This window comes from Nothobranchius furzeri, chromosome 3 (assembly GCF_043380555.1).
Source record: "Nothobranchius furzeri strain GRZ-AD chromosome 3, NfurGRZ-RIMD1, whole genome shotgun sequence".
Classification (NCBI taxonomy): Eukaryota; Metazoa; Chordata; class Actinopteri; order Cyprinodontiformes; family Nothobranchiidae; genus Nothobranchius; species Nothobranchius furzeri.
The window spans coordinates 64206809-64227233 of NC_091743.1; the positions used below are offsets into that span (position 1 = coordinate 64206809).

Sequence of the window (20425 nt, forward strand, 5' to 3'; positions counted from 1 at the left end):
CACACACACACACACACACACACACACACACACACACACACATACCAAAGATGAAAGCACGATGAAAAATGATCAGATGTTGTTAGAACTTTCTTGTAATATTGTGTGGAGTCCAAATAGTTTTGTTATTGTATTTTAAAATGATCTTAGCCGTCATTCATTATTAACCACTTTTCGTGTTTACTAAAGATGGCTTATGATTGGTCATTCACTCATTTGTGCTATCCACTGTCTATCTTGATGCGAATTTTAAAAGCAGAGACGATCAAATAAATACAAGAAGTGCACGCTAGAGCGGTCAGGTGTCGCAGATCACTTCCAAAAGGATTTCCTTGGAAATGAAAAAGAAACTTCTGTGATTTTATTCTGCGGGTTTTAAAAGGAAAGTCAGATTCTGATCGAAAGTAATCAACCAGTCAGGCTGGACCAGTCTGAAAGAGAAACGTTGAAGTAAGCCTGTCAGAAAAAATAATCAGGAAGACTGTCTTTAACCTCACACACACACATGTGCACGTACATTGGTGATGCTGGGCCTGCACAGGGGACTCATGGGGCAGCTCCGGTCTAAATGCTGTGTGAAAACCAGGGAGATGAATTAGGGTGTCAGCACCGCGGTGCAGTGTGTCAGCTGCTCTGAATGTCTGGAATCTGAGAACAATGTCTGCAAGAAGGAGTGGAAGAGTTCGAGGAGTGTGAACACAGAGGGGAGGGACAGATGACAAGCTCCTTTAACTAAAGCTGCTCAGGAGGTGAGTATCACTGCAGACTCAGAAAGAGGTGTTATTTACCTCTTTTTGTGGATTTTTAAAATTGTGTTTGGAACAAAGTGCTAGAGACTTTGAAGTGAACTATTTTTTTATCAGATGGGACTGAAGAGAAACAATCAAGACTGTTGACAACATCAAGATATGTGATGTACTCTGTACAGCTTGTAAGATGTCCTCCAGCTTTTTATCAGCAAGGACTGAAGTGAAACTGTCTGAACATTTTGCAACATCAAGGTAACACTGGACTACCCTCTGCAACCTGGAATTAAAGGGACTTTTTCAGAAATGGATGCTAGAAAGAAACACTTTTACCTTGTTGATTTGTTAGCTTAAATACAGGAATTATTTTGTTAGCGGCAGCACTTATTCCCGGAGACGAGCACAAGCTGGGATCATGTCAAACTCCAGAGAGCAGAGTCTGGATGAGAATGTGGTTTTCCTACCAGTGGATGAATCCAATCCAGAGTTCCTCCACAGTGAGAGGGAGCGTGAGGCAGTGGAGAGACTCCTGAGTGAAGGCCCCGAGGCTTTCTACGGCTCCATCGGCTCTGAGCTATCCCGCTGCTTCTTATCTCCTGAGGAGGTGAACCAGATTAACAGCTGGGCTCAGAAATACCAGTTCAATCAGGTGGAAGAGCAGAACGGCGAGGAAAATAGCTGCGAGTCAGAGGATTTCTATTCCACCTACTCTCCGTGCAACTCGGACAAGCCGATCCCGGACCTGGACCTCGGCTGGCCAAACAGGTCCCCCTGGATGCTGGGAAATGGGAGTGTGGCGATCCACACAAGTCCCTCTATGGAGGGAACGCCGCCTGTCAGAGAGGTCATCAGATGGCACCTTCAAAATGCCCAAAAGGTGTGCACATATTAGATAGCTGTTTTTTCTTCATCTAATCACATTTAATCTTCTACTTGGAATCAAAAAATTCCCATCCAAAACACATTTATTGTACAAATCTCATTTGTGTAACTAAAATTGTACAGAAGTGGATTTAAAGAGATAAAATCTCATCAGTGATCAACTTGCAATTTAAACATTATTGTACCTGATTTATATGTTTATTTGGGATCTAAGGGTGACGCACTTTGACCGCTTGTTTCAGAAATAGTTTCCCTAAAATTGAAAGATTCAAACAATGTCGTTTAGCCTGTTTTGTGTCACGGAGGACCAAAGAGTTCAAGATAAAGTAGCCACTACCTACCCTTCTAATCAGTGCATTTCAGCAGAAAATGTTACTTTAAAGGAGTAGTTCAAATGTTTTTGGGAACAATTCTGTGAAAATGTTATTAGTAAATATCTTACCTGTTGAAGATAGATCTCTGAAAAGCCTCAATATAAAGACGAACAAGCAGTTAGCCACAATAGTTAAAAGCTAGTTAAAAGTTAAAACATTTCCTAATGCAAACACTGCATTAAAACCTTAACGTTTCCATGTAGTCAGGCTTACAACAAGCAATTTTCAGGCCACTTTGAGATGATTTTCCACTTGTGCGACAATCCGAGTTCGAGCCAAGTTTTGTGTCGTGTGTCGAGAACCAATTAACACCAACTGGCAATCGTGCCGTTTTCCAAAAATCAAACACGTTAGAAATTGTGCTTGTCCCTCATAAGGGCATCGCTCTGTGCCAGCAGCGCTTGGTTTCTAGCAAGCCCCCACAATGCGGGTCTGAAATACGGTTTTTAGTCTCTGAACTTAGACCAGTAGTTGTAGCGTTTGTGTATTCTTTTTGGATATTATTGGTGCAATTGTTGGACAATTGCACCAATTTGGGCTTCCCAAAGTCTGCCAATCAGCGCTTTGGGCTTCCTGACAGGGTTGCGGAAGGCGCTTTATAAATAAAGCTTTGATTGATTGATTGACTGATTGACAAAATGACTTGCTGTGGTATTAATTTCACTAATAGAGCGTCCAAGGAGTCTCCACTTGATTTTTTTCGGTGAGTAAAATTATATTTATGTATTTTAGGTCACTGCCGCTTTTGCACTAGCTGAGCTTATCAAAGTAGCTAGCTAACTACCATTTTAACATGTACTGTTTAACCATGAAATTTAGATGTAATACAGAAAAATAATTAATAGGCTATATGTCGATGGGTGTAAAACCCAGTGCATTTAACATAAAATGGGTTGAAATATGACATGTTGGTGGAGTTCTCGGGGGGAGACTTCTGTGTTCCATTCTTCCACCCGGTTCTCCCCAGCGGTCAGCCCGGCGCATCTCTGACCGCTTCGGCGCCTGTCTGCTGCACGGGCTGACCGCTTGTGGAGCTCTCGGGCTCGGAGAGAGACCTGACCACAGAAATGCTGCAGCTCGGTGAGTTGGTTGATAGTGCTTGATGTTAGTCTCCAGAAGTCTGTATGCCATCAGATAAACTCGCTCGTTTTTTAATTTTTTGCATATTTGTAAAATAGTGGTGGTGGGGAGCGACTAAATAACTAATTTGTCCACAAAGAGCCGCGGCCAGGTGCCCTGTTCTCATGGGAACTAGTGCAGTTCAATAAAATGGAAATAATTTAACAAAATTGATTATTAAAAGGTTCATATCCTATCCAATAAGGCGATAGACTCAAGTGTTTCCTTTTTAATTTTTATTTTTTATAAAGTATGCATTTTGTATTACTCTTTTTCCTAATTTTAGACCTTTTACTACAGGCCATGATTAGCTATTAAGTATTTTAAACCCATATGCTTAAGTAGTTCTTTGTATGATGTTTTCCTCTAGGTGAGCCAGAGAGGCTTGACCTTTGGGTAAGCAACCAAAGAAGAGAGTGCTGGAGTCCTGATTTACAGTCCCGCTTATGCAGTGAACACTTTGAGAGTCATCACTTCACCATGGACCCCAGGGTACAAACACATTACTTCATATTTTGGTTAAGATTAAAAAAAGTGAAGCATCAGCTGTATAATATACAGATGTTACATTGCTGTGTAACAAAAAAAAAATTCCCCCTCTCTTGAACTGTCTGTGACTAGGCTGTTTAAATGGGGAAACAGTCACATTATTAATTTCCATATAATTCTATGGATATTTATTCTGATAAACAAATAAAAAATTTTGTCAGTCTTTAATGTGTAACTTTCTGTATTGGGATGAATGAAAAATATTAATTTTAAAGTAAAACATTAGGCATTTAAGGATAAATTAACAATAGTAAACATACTACTGGTGTCAAATAAATCAAACTGTAATTAAAATTTCTATTTTCAAAGTCTGGATTCTGGATAAAATCTAACAACATATGCTTTATAAATAACAAACACTCTCCACATGGCTTTTACACACACACACACACACACACACACACACACACACACACACACACACACACACACACACACACACACACACACACACACTCACACACACACACACACACACACACACACACACACACACACACACACACACACACACACACAGTGCTCTGGTGTACCAGTGGGTCTTTGAGATACAGATATTGACCTTGTCTGATGTGTGTGTGTGTGTGTGTGTGTGTGTGTGTGTGTGTGTGTGAATCTCTTTTATTTTATTTTATTTTATTTATTTTTTAGGGGAGTCTTTGCCTGAAGGACGCAGCTGTACCTACAAACTTCTCTTCCTTTAAGGTCAAAAAACATCTTCCAAGAAGGAAAGTACAGGTACTTAGGAATGACAAGGTAAGTGACAACCCCATTGGTTTTGTAGATAGTTTTGAGAAGGTTGCAGATGTAGATGCAGGGGAAGACAGTGTCATAAAAGTTGCTGTTGAGCAATATGATGATGTGTGAAGACTCACCTCAAGAGGTCTTTGTTACTCAAAATGTAACACATGATGACATTCGTCTGCAAGCAATTGAGTGTGATAATGCTCATTTTGGTCACAGTGTTCAACACCAGAATGACTCAGACTCTGGTCAGTTTAACACTGTGCCATTACAACCAAATAGCATCCTGAGTGACCATTGCTATCAAATCAGAGTCTCCCAAATCGCTTAAAAGGAGAGTTCTGTCACCAAATGAAAAGGTGCGTGTAGTTCAGAAAAAGCTTAGATTGCAATTCCAGAAGACAAGAAGATTGAAGGCAAGAATTTCTTCTTTGAAAAGTGTCACCAAAATTCTTCAGAAGACACTTCTAATATCAGCTGAATGTGCCTCTCTTCTTGATGGTTTGGATGGTGTTCCAAAATAGTTGTTTCAGAAAATAAATCAGAAGAAAAGATCATCTTTTTCTGAAAACTTGAAGCAATTTTCAACTACACTGCATTTTTACTCTCCTAAGGCTTATGACTATGCTAGAGAACTCAACTGTCCACCTTTGGCTAAATGGCAACATTTTTTCAGTCTGGCTAAAAGTCTGTTTAGTCTGTCTCATAATCATGACAGTTACGTCATATTGAACAGCAGTTGTCTTTGATTAATTTTAATGATTCTGTTTCAGGTGGAATTGCTGTGTGATTCCTGTGTCCTGTGGCCCATGACCTGTGTCAGCCTGGTTCTGGATGTGGCCTTGTTGACTTATCTGTAGTGAGATGCTCGGCTGTCTGGGGGGTGGTCTTAGTTGGTTATGTGCTCTGTGGTGGCTGCTGGTTTCCTGGTGCTTGGGGCGGTTCCAGAGTGCACCTGATCCTTGGAGTCTCACACTTCACATCCCAGCACACACACGAACACATGCTTGTTGATGTTTGTTGTTCATGGTTTACATGTTTATAGTTGTTCATCCCACATTTTCTTGATGATTCTTAGGCATGTTTCTTTACAGGTACAGCAGCTGGTTGCTGTTTTTTATGTTGGTTTCCTAGTTGTTTTTATATTTCTCTCTTATTTACTTGTTTGTCCTCTATCAACCCTATTTATTCCAGATTGGTTCAGCATTTACATGCTAATGTGGCAATACATAACCTAAACCAATATTACAATAACATAAATTTTTATTCAAGGGGAACCTCGTACACAAAAGGCTCCTATTGATAGAGCAAATCTGTTCAGCACATTCTGACAGACAGACCACCATTCGTCTGTCATATTGCTTTACAGGACATTTTTAGAGTTTTTCTTTTTAAAGATAAACAGTGTTACATTTAAAGAGCAATACTTTCACATTATCATTTTCCCACACTTTCTGTATACCTGTATTTTGTTGTATTTCAATAAAGAATGAAAATTATTTAAGTTTATGAGTTTTTTGTAAAAAATATCTACAAATATCTACAAAGCTAAAATTGACAAAACAAGTATAATTGGGGTTTGCAATACGGCAGCCTCTAAGGTTTATTTTAGTAAGATTTTTAAACCAAGTAAAGTTAGTAAATAACACATTTCTATAGTGCTCCGGGAGTTGATGTCACTTCTCCCGGCATGCAACAGTTCAAATCGAAACAGCACCATATTGGCAGGCAGAAGCCCACAGCTGGACTATTTGTTATTGTCAGAAAACTGAATCAAACGGGAAATATGGTAGATTCCTGTTTTGCCCCAGGATGCCAGAACAGACGCAGACGACATAAGGGATGAGCCATCAACAGGATTCCCCAAGATCCGGAGCGCCGCAAACGTTGGATCATTATAATAAAACGCACTAGTGACCGGGCTGAAATTAAACTATAAGATCCAGAGAGTAAAGGTTTTCGCTAATGCAGCGACCACTTCATATCAGGTACTTAAACCAATGTTTCCTCTGTGTATGGTATTTACTTTAAATGCTTTTATTATGATTCTTAGTGGGCTTCCTAAACTTATTTTGGCGTGGCTTTTTCTGTCTTATTACTCATAGCAACAAGTAAACATCACGTAAAACATTGCCTCGTGAGTTCTGCGTGCTGCCATTTACGTGTTTTATGATCACAGCAATTAACCGGATAAGGTGTATTTAATTTTTAAGCAATGGTTGATCAATTGTCAGATCACACATAAAAAGCACTTTGGACTGCTATTTTCTGTCTCACCGAGACAGATCTCAGACAGATCCTGAGATGCTCCTGCCTGACATATTTATTTTATTCATGGAAAAAAATCAAACTAGAGATTTCTCTTGGCGTTCATTTTATACATTCAAACAGCACAGCACTCTATTTAAACTACTTACGTGTAAATCTGTTATTTGTCCATCCATCCATTTTCATCCGCTTATCCGGAGTCGGGTTACGGGGGCAGTAGCATCGAGAGGCCCAGACATCCCTCTCCCCAGCCACTTGGGCCAGCTCCTCTGAGGGAATCCCAAGGGGTTCCCTGGCCAGGTCCGGTAAGAAGTCCGCTCCGACAGCTTCTGGCGTTTTTAAAAAGTATCCCGGGGGCACGGTAAGGGTCGGAGATGTTTAGTCTATTTAAATTCTGACTGTATAAAACGATTTCTTCGGTTTTAAAGTGTGAAGTAAACTCCGACGAAGTAAAATCCAAGCCGATCCTGTTCAATTCGTTTACATTTGTTGCCTGCCAACATGGCGTCTATTCTCTGAGAGTCACGTGACGTCCGGAGCTCTATAGGCTGCTAAGAAACTGTTGGACTTAAAATGGGCCTGTTGTAGAAACATCTTGACATAAATGATTCTTCCCTCCTTTTGCTCACCCTTAATTCGTTACATTGTCTTAACCAAAGAAATTCCAGTTATTGAGAAAAAACATTTATTTTTTTACATCACATTTTATAAAACAACAGGACACAATGTTTATGTTTATTTATTTGGCAGACGCTTTTATCCAAAGCGACTTACAATTTATAACCTATAGGGCATGTTGTGATCTGTGGGGGAAACCGGAGTACCCGGAGGAAACCCACGCATGCATGGGGAGAACACGCAAATCCACGCAGAAAGGCCTCAGCCGAGTTTTGAACCTGCAACCTTTGTGATGTGAGGCAACAGTGCTAACAACTGCACCACCACGCAGCCCAGACACAAAGTGTTGGTACATTTAAAAAAAATTTAAATAATAAAAGGGGCCCAGAGAGCTGCAGAGTGAGTGGAACATTGGGTTGTGAAGGAAGAACAGAATTGTCAACAGTGTTATGGCTATAGATAAATTATATCAACAACACATTAGCTATAACAGTCAGGGATATGTTTATCCTGTTTGCCTGAAAATAAATCTGTCCTAAAGGCAAAATTCAAAAGCAGTGAGACTCCCACCTGGAAGTCTTCACTGCTTTTGGAGCTGGCCATTAAGACAGTCAGCAATATTAGTTAAAAAAATATCATTTCCCCTATTTTTGAAATGAACTTTGTCTGACAAAAATGTCCCTGGACTGTCATGTCTGATGTGAGGATGCACAACAACTGCACTATTTAAGCTAGAAATAAGTGTAGCCATAACACTGTTAACAAACCTCCTGGCTTTCTCAATTTTAGCAGGTTTTACACCTGCCCTCCATCTACCATGATGATCATCATATGAGGGCGTAGAAGGTGAAGCCGGTGCAGGTCCTCCTTCATCATGTTGACCAGCTTCACACTGCTGACCACCCCCATGTCACTGCCGCCACAGTGGATGAGAAGTACATCAGGAGCTCCTCTTCCTCACAGGAAGTGGAAAAAGAAGGGGAGAAGGTCTTTCCACCTCAGTCCGCCCCAACCGAACCAGGAGGCACGGACGTCAGAGAGGCCAAGGTTGTCTCGAGGGTCTCTGCAGCTCTCTGGGCACCACGCCTCACATAGCTGTCTCCAATGATCCAAATGGCCTTGGAGAAAAAAAATAACAGGTTTGGCCAAGCTGTTTAAAGTACAAAACCATACATGAAGTGGTCAAGACAGGTACTTGGTACTTAAACTTGCTGCTTTGTGTAGCCGACGTTGAAGACACACAGGCTGCCATGGTGACGTTTTAATAGATCTAAGAAAAAAATGTAATAAAAGAATGAAACTTAAAAACTCCCAGACCTCATTTCATGATTGCTAATCAGCTATGGCTGATTTGTTGTTTGGATCACAGTGAGTTACACTAATTCTAATATATTTTATTTCTATTATACGTACACACTTTTTAATTATTATTTTCACATGACTGTTATCAGGCTCTCTTGTTCTGGTTCTCATGATAATTCTGTTTCTTCCAGTAAGTTATCTTGTTCTTATTTCATCTGTATAATGTCTCTTTACTTTTGGTGAATTCGTACTGAGTCCAGAATAAAGGCTACTTGGCTTTACAAGATACAAACAAGTATTACGTTTAAGAAATATATGAAATGTATTTAGCCTGCTAATTTATCTCACATACCGTATTTTCCGGACTATAAGTCGCACTTTTGTTCATAGTCTGGTCGGTCCTATGACTTATATTCCGGAGTGACTTATATACCAAATTATGCAGGCTATACCGTGCTGCTGGGGGCCGGCTCCAGACCAGGAATGAGCTCCCCTGACCCGCGGGGAACTAAAAACAGACAGCCATCACCTGCTGGACACTGTGGCGCACAGCTGCGGGCTGGATCTGACCCAGGTTTCAGTTCACCTGACCCACAGGGAATTAAAAACACACAGCCATCACCTGCCGGAGCCTGTTGCGCGCCGTTGCGCACTGGATCCGGCCTAGGTATCAGCTCTTCTGCCCCACCATCACCTGCTGCAGCCTGTGGTGCGCTGCTGCGGGCTGGCTCCGACCCAGGAATGAGCTCCCCTGTCCCACTGGGAGGGTTTCAAACACTGCCATCCTCTGCTGGAGACCGTGGCGCGCTGCTGCGCCTGCGTTGTTTATGCTGCTATTGTTACCGGTACTTGTCTTGCAATGTGAAACACTTGGTATCAGATTTTGTAGGAAAAATAATAAAATCCCCCCCAAAATGCGACTTATAGTCAAGTGTGACTTATATATGTTTTTTTCTTCTTCATTATTCATTTTATGGCTGGTGTAATTCATACTCCAGAGCGACTTATAGTCCGAAAACTATGGTACGTTAAAAATATTGAAAACTTGCTCAAAGCAAAATATATTTTCATTAAGGAAATACCGTAAACTTACCGATTTAAGACTTTTTGATTCACAGAAAGATAGTTTTCATGAAAAAGCGCCACAAACCTCCACACAAACTCTGTGTGAGCTTCAGGTCACTGGTGTTCCACAGAGTTAGCTAAGGTTGTAGCTAGGTAGCTACCTCCATTAGCTTAGCTCCCACCTCTGCGTTAGCTTTGGGTTAGCTTCAGGTTAGCTTGTAGCTAATTCCACCGGGTGTCGTAATTTGGATCCAGCCTTACAGCCCCACCCTCAGCTCCACCTCTCGTCCCTTTTGTGGAATTGTCTGGGCTTGACGGAACCTGTGACACGGTCAAAATGGCGGTGGTGGCCACCTCCCATTTTTCCTCAAAAACGTGTTATTGGAGTCTATGGAAACCCATTGTCCATATATATATATATATATATATATATATATATATATATATATATATATACACACATACCGGTATATGTCGATGGTCTTTAGGTCTTTAGTTTACTCCACGTACAACGGCAACGATTGTAAAAAAAAAAAAAAAAAACATATTTGCTGTGTCTATAATAAACACAATGCCCGCAATGCCCGCTCACCACAGCCATGGAATATACCTCATCAACACTCACTAACACCATATTGGAGCAGGCGGAGGGAGACTAGGGGTCTTAGCACACCTCTTTTGTCACTTGGCTTCCTGGGGCTGGAGGCTAGGAGGGAGATCCGGCTGTCCGGTTGGGGTCTGGGGTGGTGGGTTGCTGTGCTCAGCGTTGGGCAGGGGAGCCTGCTCATCAGTACCCCAGCAGAAAGGGTCGAACTCTGGGAACCAGTAATGGTTGTACTCCATGTGCAGCAGTACCGGGACCAGAATGAATAGGGTGTGTATGGAGAGCATGAGTGGGTGTCCGGCGTGCATTTTTGTAAGTTTTTGGTTGTACAGTATGTGTGAGCATGAGGGAGGGAGTGTATGACTGTGTTTGTGTATGACTGTATATATCAGGTTGGGCCTTTAACTCCTCCCTTCTCCTGGGACTTCTTTTGATGATATAGATTTTCGTCTCCCCTCTCCCGCCACACCTGATGTGGAGTGCGGTGCCTTGGTATGCCTGAATGTTCGTGGCTCCCGGATCTGGGGGTTTAAGATTTTTGGCGTCTGCCTGATCAATCCCGGTGGCTGCCTGGTGGGGTCTGGGTCCCTGGGCTCTGCTGAGTCCCCGGCGGGGGTGGTCGCCCCTGGGTCCCGGGTCATTGGGTCTCGGGCTCGGCCGGCTAGGGGGTGGGAGGCTGCGGGCGGGCCTGTGGACTTGCCGCCGATATCTCCCAGGAATCTGCCGGCTGCTGGTTGTGGCCCCCCGGGGCGATCCTCTGCGCCTCTCGAGGGGGGCGGGGGCTTTTCTGGTCATAGTCTCCCTGGGGTTCCTGTGTTCTGGGGCAGCTCCTGGATCTCTGGGACTTGGAGCTCCCTCCGTCTCCTGCACATCTTTGGGGGGCAGATCTGTGGCCCCTCACACTCTCTATTGGACGCTCCTATAGGGAAACCTTACATAAACAAGTGCATGTACACACACAGGTGCTCACATGGTGCTCTCATAAGTATGGACTTGGGCACGTTCAACACATGTCTTAAGGCTATGGTGGGCACTTAATGTACTGTGATTTATTATTGTGTGATTGTTCAGTTACACAATGTTGATTTTATATTTCTTCATCAAGTTGACGCAGTGATATCTTGATCTTGTTGTATTTTTGTTGTGTCCTTTTGTCCCTTTTTATTCTTTCTTTTTTTTCTTCTCTCTTTCTGCAGGTCTAGAAGCAGACTCTTGTTCATAATTGTTGATTTTTGTCAACACCCCCCCCCCCCCCCCCCACCACCACCACCACCACTACCACCTTTTGTCTCTTCCTTTCTCTTTCACCTCTGTCTCCATGTCTGGTCAGAATTAAAAAGCTTTCAAAAACAATAACAATAAAGTTTCAAGTATCAGGCGTGACATTAGAAGCAGACGCTTTGATGCTCCACCTCAGAGTAAATATGTAAGGCTTGTCACCAGCATTCAGACATCAAGTCTTTTTGCTTTACAGCCAGACAGGGCACACACTAAATAAATAAATAAATACAGTAAACGCTAAATGGACTGCATATATTCTTATAGCACCTTCTAATGGCGTCTTCAAATCTGGTCTGACCCGGTTTTAGTAGCATCGGCCTGCCCCGCGCGACCAGGTTTTGTCACACAGCCTTCTCAGGAGAGCGGATGTCCCCGAGCATGTGGGCAGGGCTAAAAGATGCGCGGAGAAGTCTGTGTTGTTTTCTTTCCATTAGTAAACAAAGGCAGCCTTGAGCAGTGTTACTATTGGAGACTCGGATATCAAGCACACGGCCCCCCACTTGAGCGTGACAGTAGTCTGTCCTCGTACTGCCGCAGCTGGAGCGTGGTTCTGAGCAGCAGTCAGAGGAGATGTTTACCCCACCGCATCCAGACAATGGATTGTACAGTACATGCAGGAAGCCGTCGCTGGCTGATTCTACCCACCAATCAGAGGCACACTCTATAGGTAGGCATGAACTTCAGTCAGCCAATCAATGAGTAATGGGTGTGTCGGGTTGGCTTTGCACAAAGCGGACCGCTGGAGAGCATGGAAAATGAACATATTACCCAGATGTGAACTTAATTAACCTACCAGGGATGGGCTGTGCCCACCCAGATGTGAAAGCCCCATTGTGTTCTACAACCCCCAAGGTGCTTCACAACACAATCAGTCATTCACCCAACCACACACACAAATTCACACACTGGTGGTGATGAGCTACAGTGTAGCCACTGCTACCCTGGGACAGACTGACCGAAGCAAGACTGCCAAACGTTGGCGCTACCAGTCCTTCCGACCTTCACCAGCAGGCAAGGTGGATGAAGTGTCTTGCCCAAGGAAACAAAGTATGCAACAGATTGATTGGGACATGATCCTGCAACCCTCCAGCAATGGGGCAGGCAGTCAGCTACTCTGCCACCATCTCCACCAAAACCAAGTTGTGAAGTTTGAGAAGGAGCTGAACACTATGACTGAAAAAGTTGCACAGTGGATGTCCAGGGGGTTTCAAGTATCCACATTTCACATTAGTTTTTAACATTTCTGGTCACTAGACGAGACCAAAAGCACCTTGGGGGTTCCAGGACTCTCAGTTACAGACCATTTACCATTTACACCTCATTAAAATAAAAATAACACAACATTCTACCTCATGTCAATAAAAATGAGTAGAAACTATGGATGGAGCCAAACTGCCTAATGAAAAGATAAAAGGGGAATGCCCCCACCCCCACCGTAAAAGTATATCCATGGCCCAGTTTAAATATCCCCTTTCACGGATTTCTGTTCAAATTTAAAAATTCCAGCCAAAACAAATATCTTTGTAACTTCATCTACCCATTTCTGAAGCAAATTTGCCACAGAATTTCAAATTAAAACCTCCCAAGCAACTAAATCAGTTTATAAATTTGCATTTTGCCTGAACTGCTATTGCATTTATGAATTTAGAGTGTTTTAAGATGGCATAACCACTTTTTAACCGGTTCCATCTACACTAGCTGTTAGCTTATCTAAATAACCTCTGTTTCTCCAAATGGAGGTTGTTCAAAGATCTTATAACAGGTAAGATACTTACTGATCACAAATGTTTGGTTCCTATCTGAACAGCTTTTGCTAACAAACAGACAGTAGAAAGTTTTGTCATTTTCTCTGAGACTCTTTGTATGTGTGCAGGTAATTGCCATAGTGGCAGACAAGCTGACAGACAATGTGATAATCAGCGATCTACACGCCCGTGCCTCCCGAGGTGTCCCTGTCTATATCATCCTGAACCAAAGGTCTCTTCAGGAGAATTTCACTCTGAACAAGCTCAGGCATCCGGTGAGTCTCCACCCACAGATCAGCAGACACACACCTCACAGTCTCTAATGATCCTTTAACAAAGTTCACTGAAGCTGTGGAAAGAATAACTGCGTCAACTTGCAGCTCGTCTAAGGAATGCAAAATGTTGATTTGGCCTCTGCAGAACAAACTGGTTGCACAACATTCCGCTTTGTCTATGCTTCCCTGCAAGTGATGATAAAACTGTCTGATTTTGACAAGAGACTCGCAAAACAGGTGAATCTCAGAGATTCTCATAAATGTGTTGCTATGGTTAAACACCAGATGCACTGACACCCTTTTATGGGTTTTTGGTAAACATAGTGATCTGATGTGTAGTGGTTTACAGTTTATGCAGGATTAATCAGGATTAATAGCAGTAAGAGGATGCAATTTCTTTAATTATAAAAAAAAGTCATCACTGATCAACGTTTTTCTATTTAAAAACAAAAATCCTCTTATTCAACCTGACTTCTCATTCTTGATTTACTTGCACACATTTTCCAATCCTCCTTGTGTCCTTATCGTGGTCGAGGAGTTTGAGTTTGAGTGCCCTAATGATCCTAGGAGCTATGTTGTCTGGGTAGGGTCTCCCATGACAAATGGGTCTTAGGTGAAGGGTGAGACAAAGAACGGTTCACAAGATCTTTCATGGACGTAAAAACAAAGAGTCGGAGTACCCGGCCCGGAGGGTTACCGGGGTCCCACCCTGGAGCCAGGCCTGGGGTTGGGGCCCGTGAGCGAGCGCCTGGTGGCTGGGCTTTCGCCCATAGGGCCCGGCCGGGCCCAGCCCGAACCGGATACATAGGCTCATCCAACTGTGGGCCCACCACCCGCAAGAGGAACATGAAGGGTCCGGTGCAGTGTGGATTGGGTGGCAGACCGAGGCGGGAGCCTTGGTGGTCCGATCCCCGGACAAGGAAACTGGTTTTTGGGACATGGAACGTCACCTCGCTGGCGGGGAAGGAGCAGGAGCTTGTGGCAGAGGTTGAGCAGTACCGGCTAGATATAGTCGAACTCACCTCGACACATAGCATTGGCTCTGGAACCCAAGTCCTTGAGAGGGGTTGGACACTCTCCTTTGCTGGAGTTGCTCCAGGTGAGAGGCGGAGGGCTGGGGTTGGCTTTTTGTTAGCCCCAAGACTCTCTGCCTGTGTGTTGGGATTTACCCCGCGGGACGAGAGGGTAGCTTCCCTGCGCCTTCGGGTCGGTAAAGGAGCCAGTCGAGGTGGTTTGGGCATCTGGTCAGGATGCCTCCTGAACGCCTCCCTGGGGAGGTGTTTCGGGCATGTCCTGCCAGCAGGAGGCCCCCGGGTCGACCCAGGACACGTTGGAGAGGTTACATCTCCAATCTGGTCTGGGAATGCCTTGGGGTCATGCCGGAGGAACTGGTGGAGGTGGCCGGGGAGAGGACGGTCTGGAGCTCCCTATTGGGATGCTGCCCCCGCAACCCGGACCCGGATAAGCGGAGGAAGACGACGAGGACGACGAGGACGACGATATTTTCCAATCACAAAGTACATAAATAATCTGGGAGGTTAACTGCTTAAATTCATTATTTTTCAAATAATCAAAAATACCTTTGTTGACAGATTTTTAAAGCTAATAAGTTTTATTTATGTCTATTTGATTCATGTTTTATATTCATCTTGTTTAAAGTCTTATCTTTATATTTTTGACCTTTTATTTGAACCGTCGGTGTCGTAGACATGTTCCTGGTTCCCAGTCCTGTTTCTGACTGTGTTTTGATAATTTTGGTCCATGTTTTATTTCCTTTTCCTAACAAGTCTGGTTTATTTGCCTGATGGTTTTGTATGCAGTTGTGTTTTACTCGTGTCTCACAAGCAACAGGCTATTCTGGGTCCTGCTTTTCTCGTTTTCCATGCACAAAACAAGACTTTAACCTAATATGGACACTTTTACACAAACCGACACAAGATATTCACAGTTCATGCACAACATTTAATCTCTGTTATATGTGAGACTTAATGACCAATCTAAGTTTGTCACCAGATTGTGAAATCTGACCAGATTTACTAGATAAATAATTTTAAACCTTCTAAAGATGCATCTCAAGTCAGTTAAACCTTATTTTTAAATAATCTGCATGTGTTTTGCTTATCTTTGCTGAATGAGCAGTATCAGTTTTTTCATTAGAAACTTTTTTTTTTGCACAAACAGATAACTCCATAAAAAAGGCATCTTTTCCAGTCAACATAACATCTAGAAATGTTGATAAAAATGGCTTTTATCTGGTTTTTGTAAATTATTTCTTCATTTTTATTTAAATGTTGTTCAGCTTGAGTAAATTCAAGCAGGAAACTGATGTCAGCTGGTAGTTTTCTTTTTGTCTTCCATAGAATCTTATCAGGATTGTGTCCTAGATTATTATCATACTTTAATATTTACAGTCTGCCAAGTTTCCATGGAAACAAATTCTTCTCTAGTCATTTTTTTAACTTCCTTAAACGTAGTTTGTTAAAACATCAATTTGTTTCCGTCTCGGCTTGATCTTGCTGGTGTAGGAATTAGGAATTGTCAGATTATTAATGCTTGTTAGTTGTTTGAAAGGTTGAGTGAGTGAAAAAAATCTGCTGCAATATTTTTAGAGCAACAGTCACTCTCAGGTCTCAGTAGATGGACATAATAGTTTGGATACTGTGCACATTTTCACTTGATCTTTTAGTATTTTGGTGTTTTTTCCATGCATGGTTTCGTATTTTTGCTTCTTCCTTGTGTTTGGTTTCACACCCTTGTTATTATGTGTTTCATCATATTTTTGCAACCTCATTAATATTTTTGTGGTGCGCTATGACCTCAGTTTGATCGGCTTGTTGGAGTCCACTTCCCTCTGTTTTGTTGTTATTATTACTATTATTTATTTATCACTATTTATTTTTTAATAACGTTAGTTATTATTTGTCTGACTTTGCTAGCATTGCAAAACTAATTACCATCAAAGTTTATTTTGAAAGCAGATATTTCTCTGTCAGAGGAAACAGTGTTTTCTGTAAGTGTGATGTCACAGATTCTTGACCTGGGCATCTCAAATAACACAGCGCTCACACGATGCCAGAACAAACACCAAACGTCTGAAATTCTGTTTCGTTTTGTTTTTCTGACAGAACATGCGGGTCAGACTTCTCAGGGGGAAAACGTTTTGCTCCAGAACAGGAAGAATGGTGGTTGGGGAAATGAGGAGCAACTTCCTCCTGCTGGATTTAGAGACAGTGATTCACGGCAGCTACAAGTAAACAGATACATGCATGTACTAAAACTGACCTCAGTCCTCAGTCTGACCCAGACTTGACCTGACAAGGTTTGGTTGAACTTTGCAGCCTCACATGGATGGACGCCCACCTCCACCGGCAGCTCATCACCGTTCTGAGAGGACCAGTTGTAGATCAGTTCGACCAGGAGTTCAGGGTCCTGTTTGCTGCTTCTGTCCCAGCCCCTGACTTATGGAGGGTGTCAGGGGCTGACATGACAGCAAAGTCCCCTCATCAGACCACAGACTTCTCCGATTTCAGGTATCAAAGGTCTGAGCAGCCTGAGATTACAAACCCTCCATCACCACCTGCAGATGCCTTCTTGGACTGGGAGGCAATGGGGGTCATCCATAAAGACAGCAGGATCCATGACAGTCCTCTGGACCTGAGCAAGGAACATAATAAAAGTGAAGGCACCATGGACAGAGATGTCTACACCAGCCACCTAACTGGAGAGAAGATGAGGTAAAAACATGACTTAGCACGTTCTTAGGGTTCCACAGACCCCCAAGGTGCTTCACAATGCAATCATTCAATCATTTTTTTCACACACACATTCACACACTAGTGTGTGAATGGAATCTTGTGTTAAGATGTAGCCACAGCTGCCCTGCAGCGCACTGAAAGAGGCGAGGCTGCCATTCACTGGCTCCACTGGTTCCTCTGACCACCACCAGCAGGCAAGGCGGGTTAAGCCGGTATCAAACCTGCAACCTTCCAATTACTGGACAACCCGCTCTACCTCCTATTTTACAGGAATTCAAAATATAAATGTTTGCAAAGTTTAGCATTAAAATCCACAGACTCCACAACAGATTACAAGAGTTCAGGAAGTATTTATTGATTTATTTTTCAACAGGATTAATGAAAACGCATCTGCAGAGAAGCCCAGGCTGTCAGATAATTCAGTAACTTTCAGGTGAGTCGTGTCACTGTGACTGCCATCATTGATAATTAAGGACATAATCACTCCTTTTATGAGCATATTGAATACATTCTCTTATTTTCTACAATAGCGCTGCGTCATCCTCATCAAACATATCAGCTACTGAAAGAATATTAAGGTAATGTGGAAAAAATCTAATAAAATCTGTTATTCATAAACATCCAGATGTTACATCGATAATGAAACCGGTTTGTTGTGCAGGTTGGAGAGAAAAGTAGAAAAGCAAATTTTCTGTGAGCTCGCTGCAGAACATGGCACTAATTTACACGAGAGCATCAGAACAAAAGCGGATAAAGCCGAGCCGGTTTACCCTCCAGCTGGCAGGAAGCAGCTCTTAAGCTCCGTGAATGAAGTCACCACTGAGGAGAACAAACCAGCTTCAAGAGTGAGTGATGAGCTTTTGGCTTTCAGAGATCTGAAAGATTAACTCAGAGCTGCAGAAGAAACTCAGATTTTGTCTCCTCTTTTTCAGAAACCCTTAATTCTGAAAGTTCCAGGCTCTGAGGACTTCAGCTCTGTGAGCGACATCATGAGGAGGATGAAACTGGGAACAACAGACCTGCTCAGGAGAGGAAAAGGTTCTACAATGTCAGAGCGGACCCAGTCCATGATGGACCTGATGGATCCCAGCTCTGGTTTAGGTTACAAAGGACAACAGGAGCGCTCGGTGCCGAGGTTCCAGGGCAACGTGAGTGTCAACTGCTTGTCACTTCTTCTCTTTTGTGCCAGAGTTTCAATATCAATTTAAACGACATGATGGTTCTTTAGCAGCGTGAAGACGTTTAATTTAGGGTGAAATCATGAGAAAGACTTTTAGAAGAAAACAAACCGTTTTTCATTGGAACTTTGTTGTAAAGATCAACTGTCTCTGTTTTATTTACTTCATTAAGATTTTTATTCAACTTGAGGAGTTTAAATACGTACATTTTGTGTTGGAAATCTCAAATCATAGACAAGTTTTATTAAAATAAGTTACAAATTCACTAATATAAACTTATGAGAGAGGGAAAGAGAGAGTGAGAGGGAGGAAGGAAGGGAGATAGAGAGATAGACTGAGAGAGAGAGGGAGAGAGAGAGAGAAAGAGACATAGAGACAGACAGACAGACAGACAGACAGACAGAGAGAGAGAGAGAGAGAGAGAGAGAGAGAGAGAGAGAGAGAGAGAGAGAGAGAGAGAGAGAGAGAGAGATGTTACCATCTGAATATTCTGTTGTTTTCCAGCTGGACCCAGATCACATGACTCCTGCTTTGGCTTTGATGACGAAGAGGAACAATGAATCCCTTTCTTACCTAAACCGACCCCCTAAACTTTTCCCTCATTTAAGACCCCAAAACTCCACTAATGACCACATTAACCGGCGGTGGTCCCTAGCAGAAGTGAAGGAGTATAAATGATGAGCGAGGACATTGGGGACTTTCTGCAGCTGCACTCAGCTGACTCATATTTATGTAGAAAAAAATTGCTGTAAATAACTTACAATTCTGACAGTGATCACTATTGAACTTGTTAGCTGTTTAAATGATGGAAAACTGTGAATGTTTTTTTCTTTTTTGTGTGAAATAAAGTTGGAGAATGGAGGTCAATTAAAGATTTTTAAAAGTTAGTCAACAACAAATTGAGTGGAATAAACACTTTCAGTTGGAAGCCAACATTAAATAATCAGATGTAATGTCAAAATCACTGAAAATCCAAGAAAACACGAATCTTGTTGTTAGTCAAGAGGATAAATGAGCTTAAAGTCAAACCATAAAGGCGACCAAGTCAAATACATGCTACAAAATATTTTTATATGAACAAATCCCCAAAGTTAAACAAGCATGTTTTTAAAGGTGCTGATCACTCGTTTAATGAACATTTGCAGTGCTCTCTAGTAGGAATGAATGTCTTGCAAGTCGTCCTCGGAGGAAAAATAACCCAGAACCCCCTGGATCAGCACGGACAAGGCCCAATCCCAATACTTGCACTGCACCCTACCCTTCTATGAAGTGTGTATAAAGCTTTTGTGTAAGGCAAGAGCGTGGTACACAGGTGTGCAAATAATTGCCAAATTGGGACAGGGAGCATTGCGTCATCGACCACAACACATGCCGCGATGCTGGTCGCGGTGCAACTTTTTTTTTAAACTTTGACAACTTTTAAATGTAGCTCATCCCCACCCGTGTGTGAGTGTGTGTATAAGTGGATGACTGATTGTGTTGTGAAGGTGCTATACAAATACAGGCCATTTACCTTACATCCATACATCCGTTTTCTTCACCCGCTCATCCTCACAGGGTTGCGGGGGTCTGGTGCATATCTCCAGCAGTCTTCGGGCATGCAGGCGAGGTACAACCTGGACAGGTTGCCAGTCCATCGCAGTGCAACACAGGACAAACAATCAAGCGCACACACACACACACACACACACACACACACACACACACACACACACCTAAGGACAATTTAGAGAGACCAATTTCCCGTACGGTCATGTTTTTGGACTGTGGGAGGAAACCGGAGTACCCGGAGAGATCCCACGCATGCACAAGGAGAACATGCAAACTCCATGCAGAAAGTCCCCAGTTTGGGATTTGAACCCAGGATCTTCTTGCTGCAAGGCAACAGCGTTAACCACTGCACCACTGTGCAGCCCTTTG

The 20425-nt window shown here is 42.8% G+C and overlaps 1 protein-coding gene and 1 long non-coding RNA gene across 2 annotated transcripts; both read left to right on the forward strand.

Annotated features, from left to right (window-relative positions):
- Positions 1-659: 659 nt before the first annotated feature.
- fam83e (family with sequence similarity 83 member E) lies at positions 660-20235 on the forward strand. The gene is made up of 9 exons (XM_015959016.3): positions 660-1623; positions 13426-13572; positions 16698-16822; positions 16911-17306; positions 17701-17760; positions 17858-17905; positions 17989-18172; positions 18260-18475; positions 19010-20235. The coding sequence occupies exons 1-9, from the start codon at positions 1162-1164 to the stop codon at positions 19181-19183; spliced, it is 1812 nt and encodes a 603-aa protein (XP_015814502.1). The 5' UTR covers positions 660-1161; the 3' UTR covers positions 19184-20235.
- On the forward strand, positions 3362-5214 carry LOC107385255 (uncharacterized). Its single transcript, XR_001572952.3, has 3 exons — positions 3362-3613; positions 4322-4426; positions 5188-5214. It is a non-coding gene; the product is annotated as an uncharacterized lncRNA (long non-coding RNA).
- Positions 20236-20425: the final 190 nt, after the last annotated feature.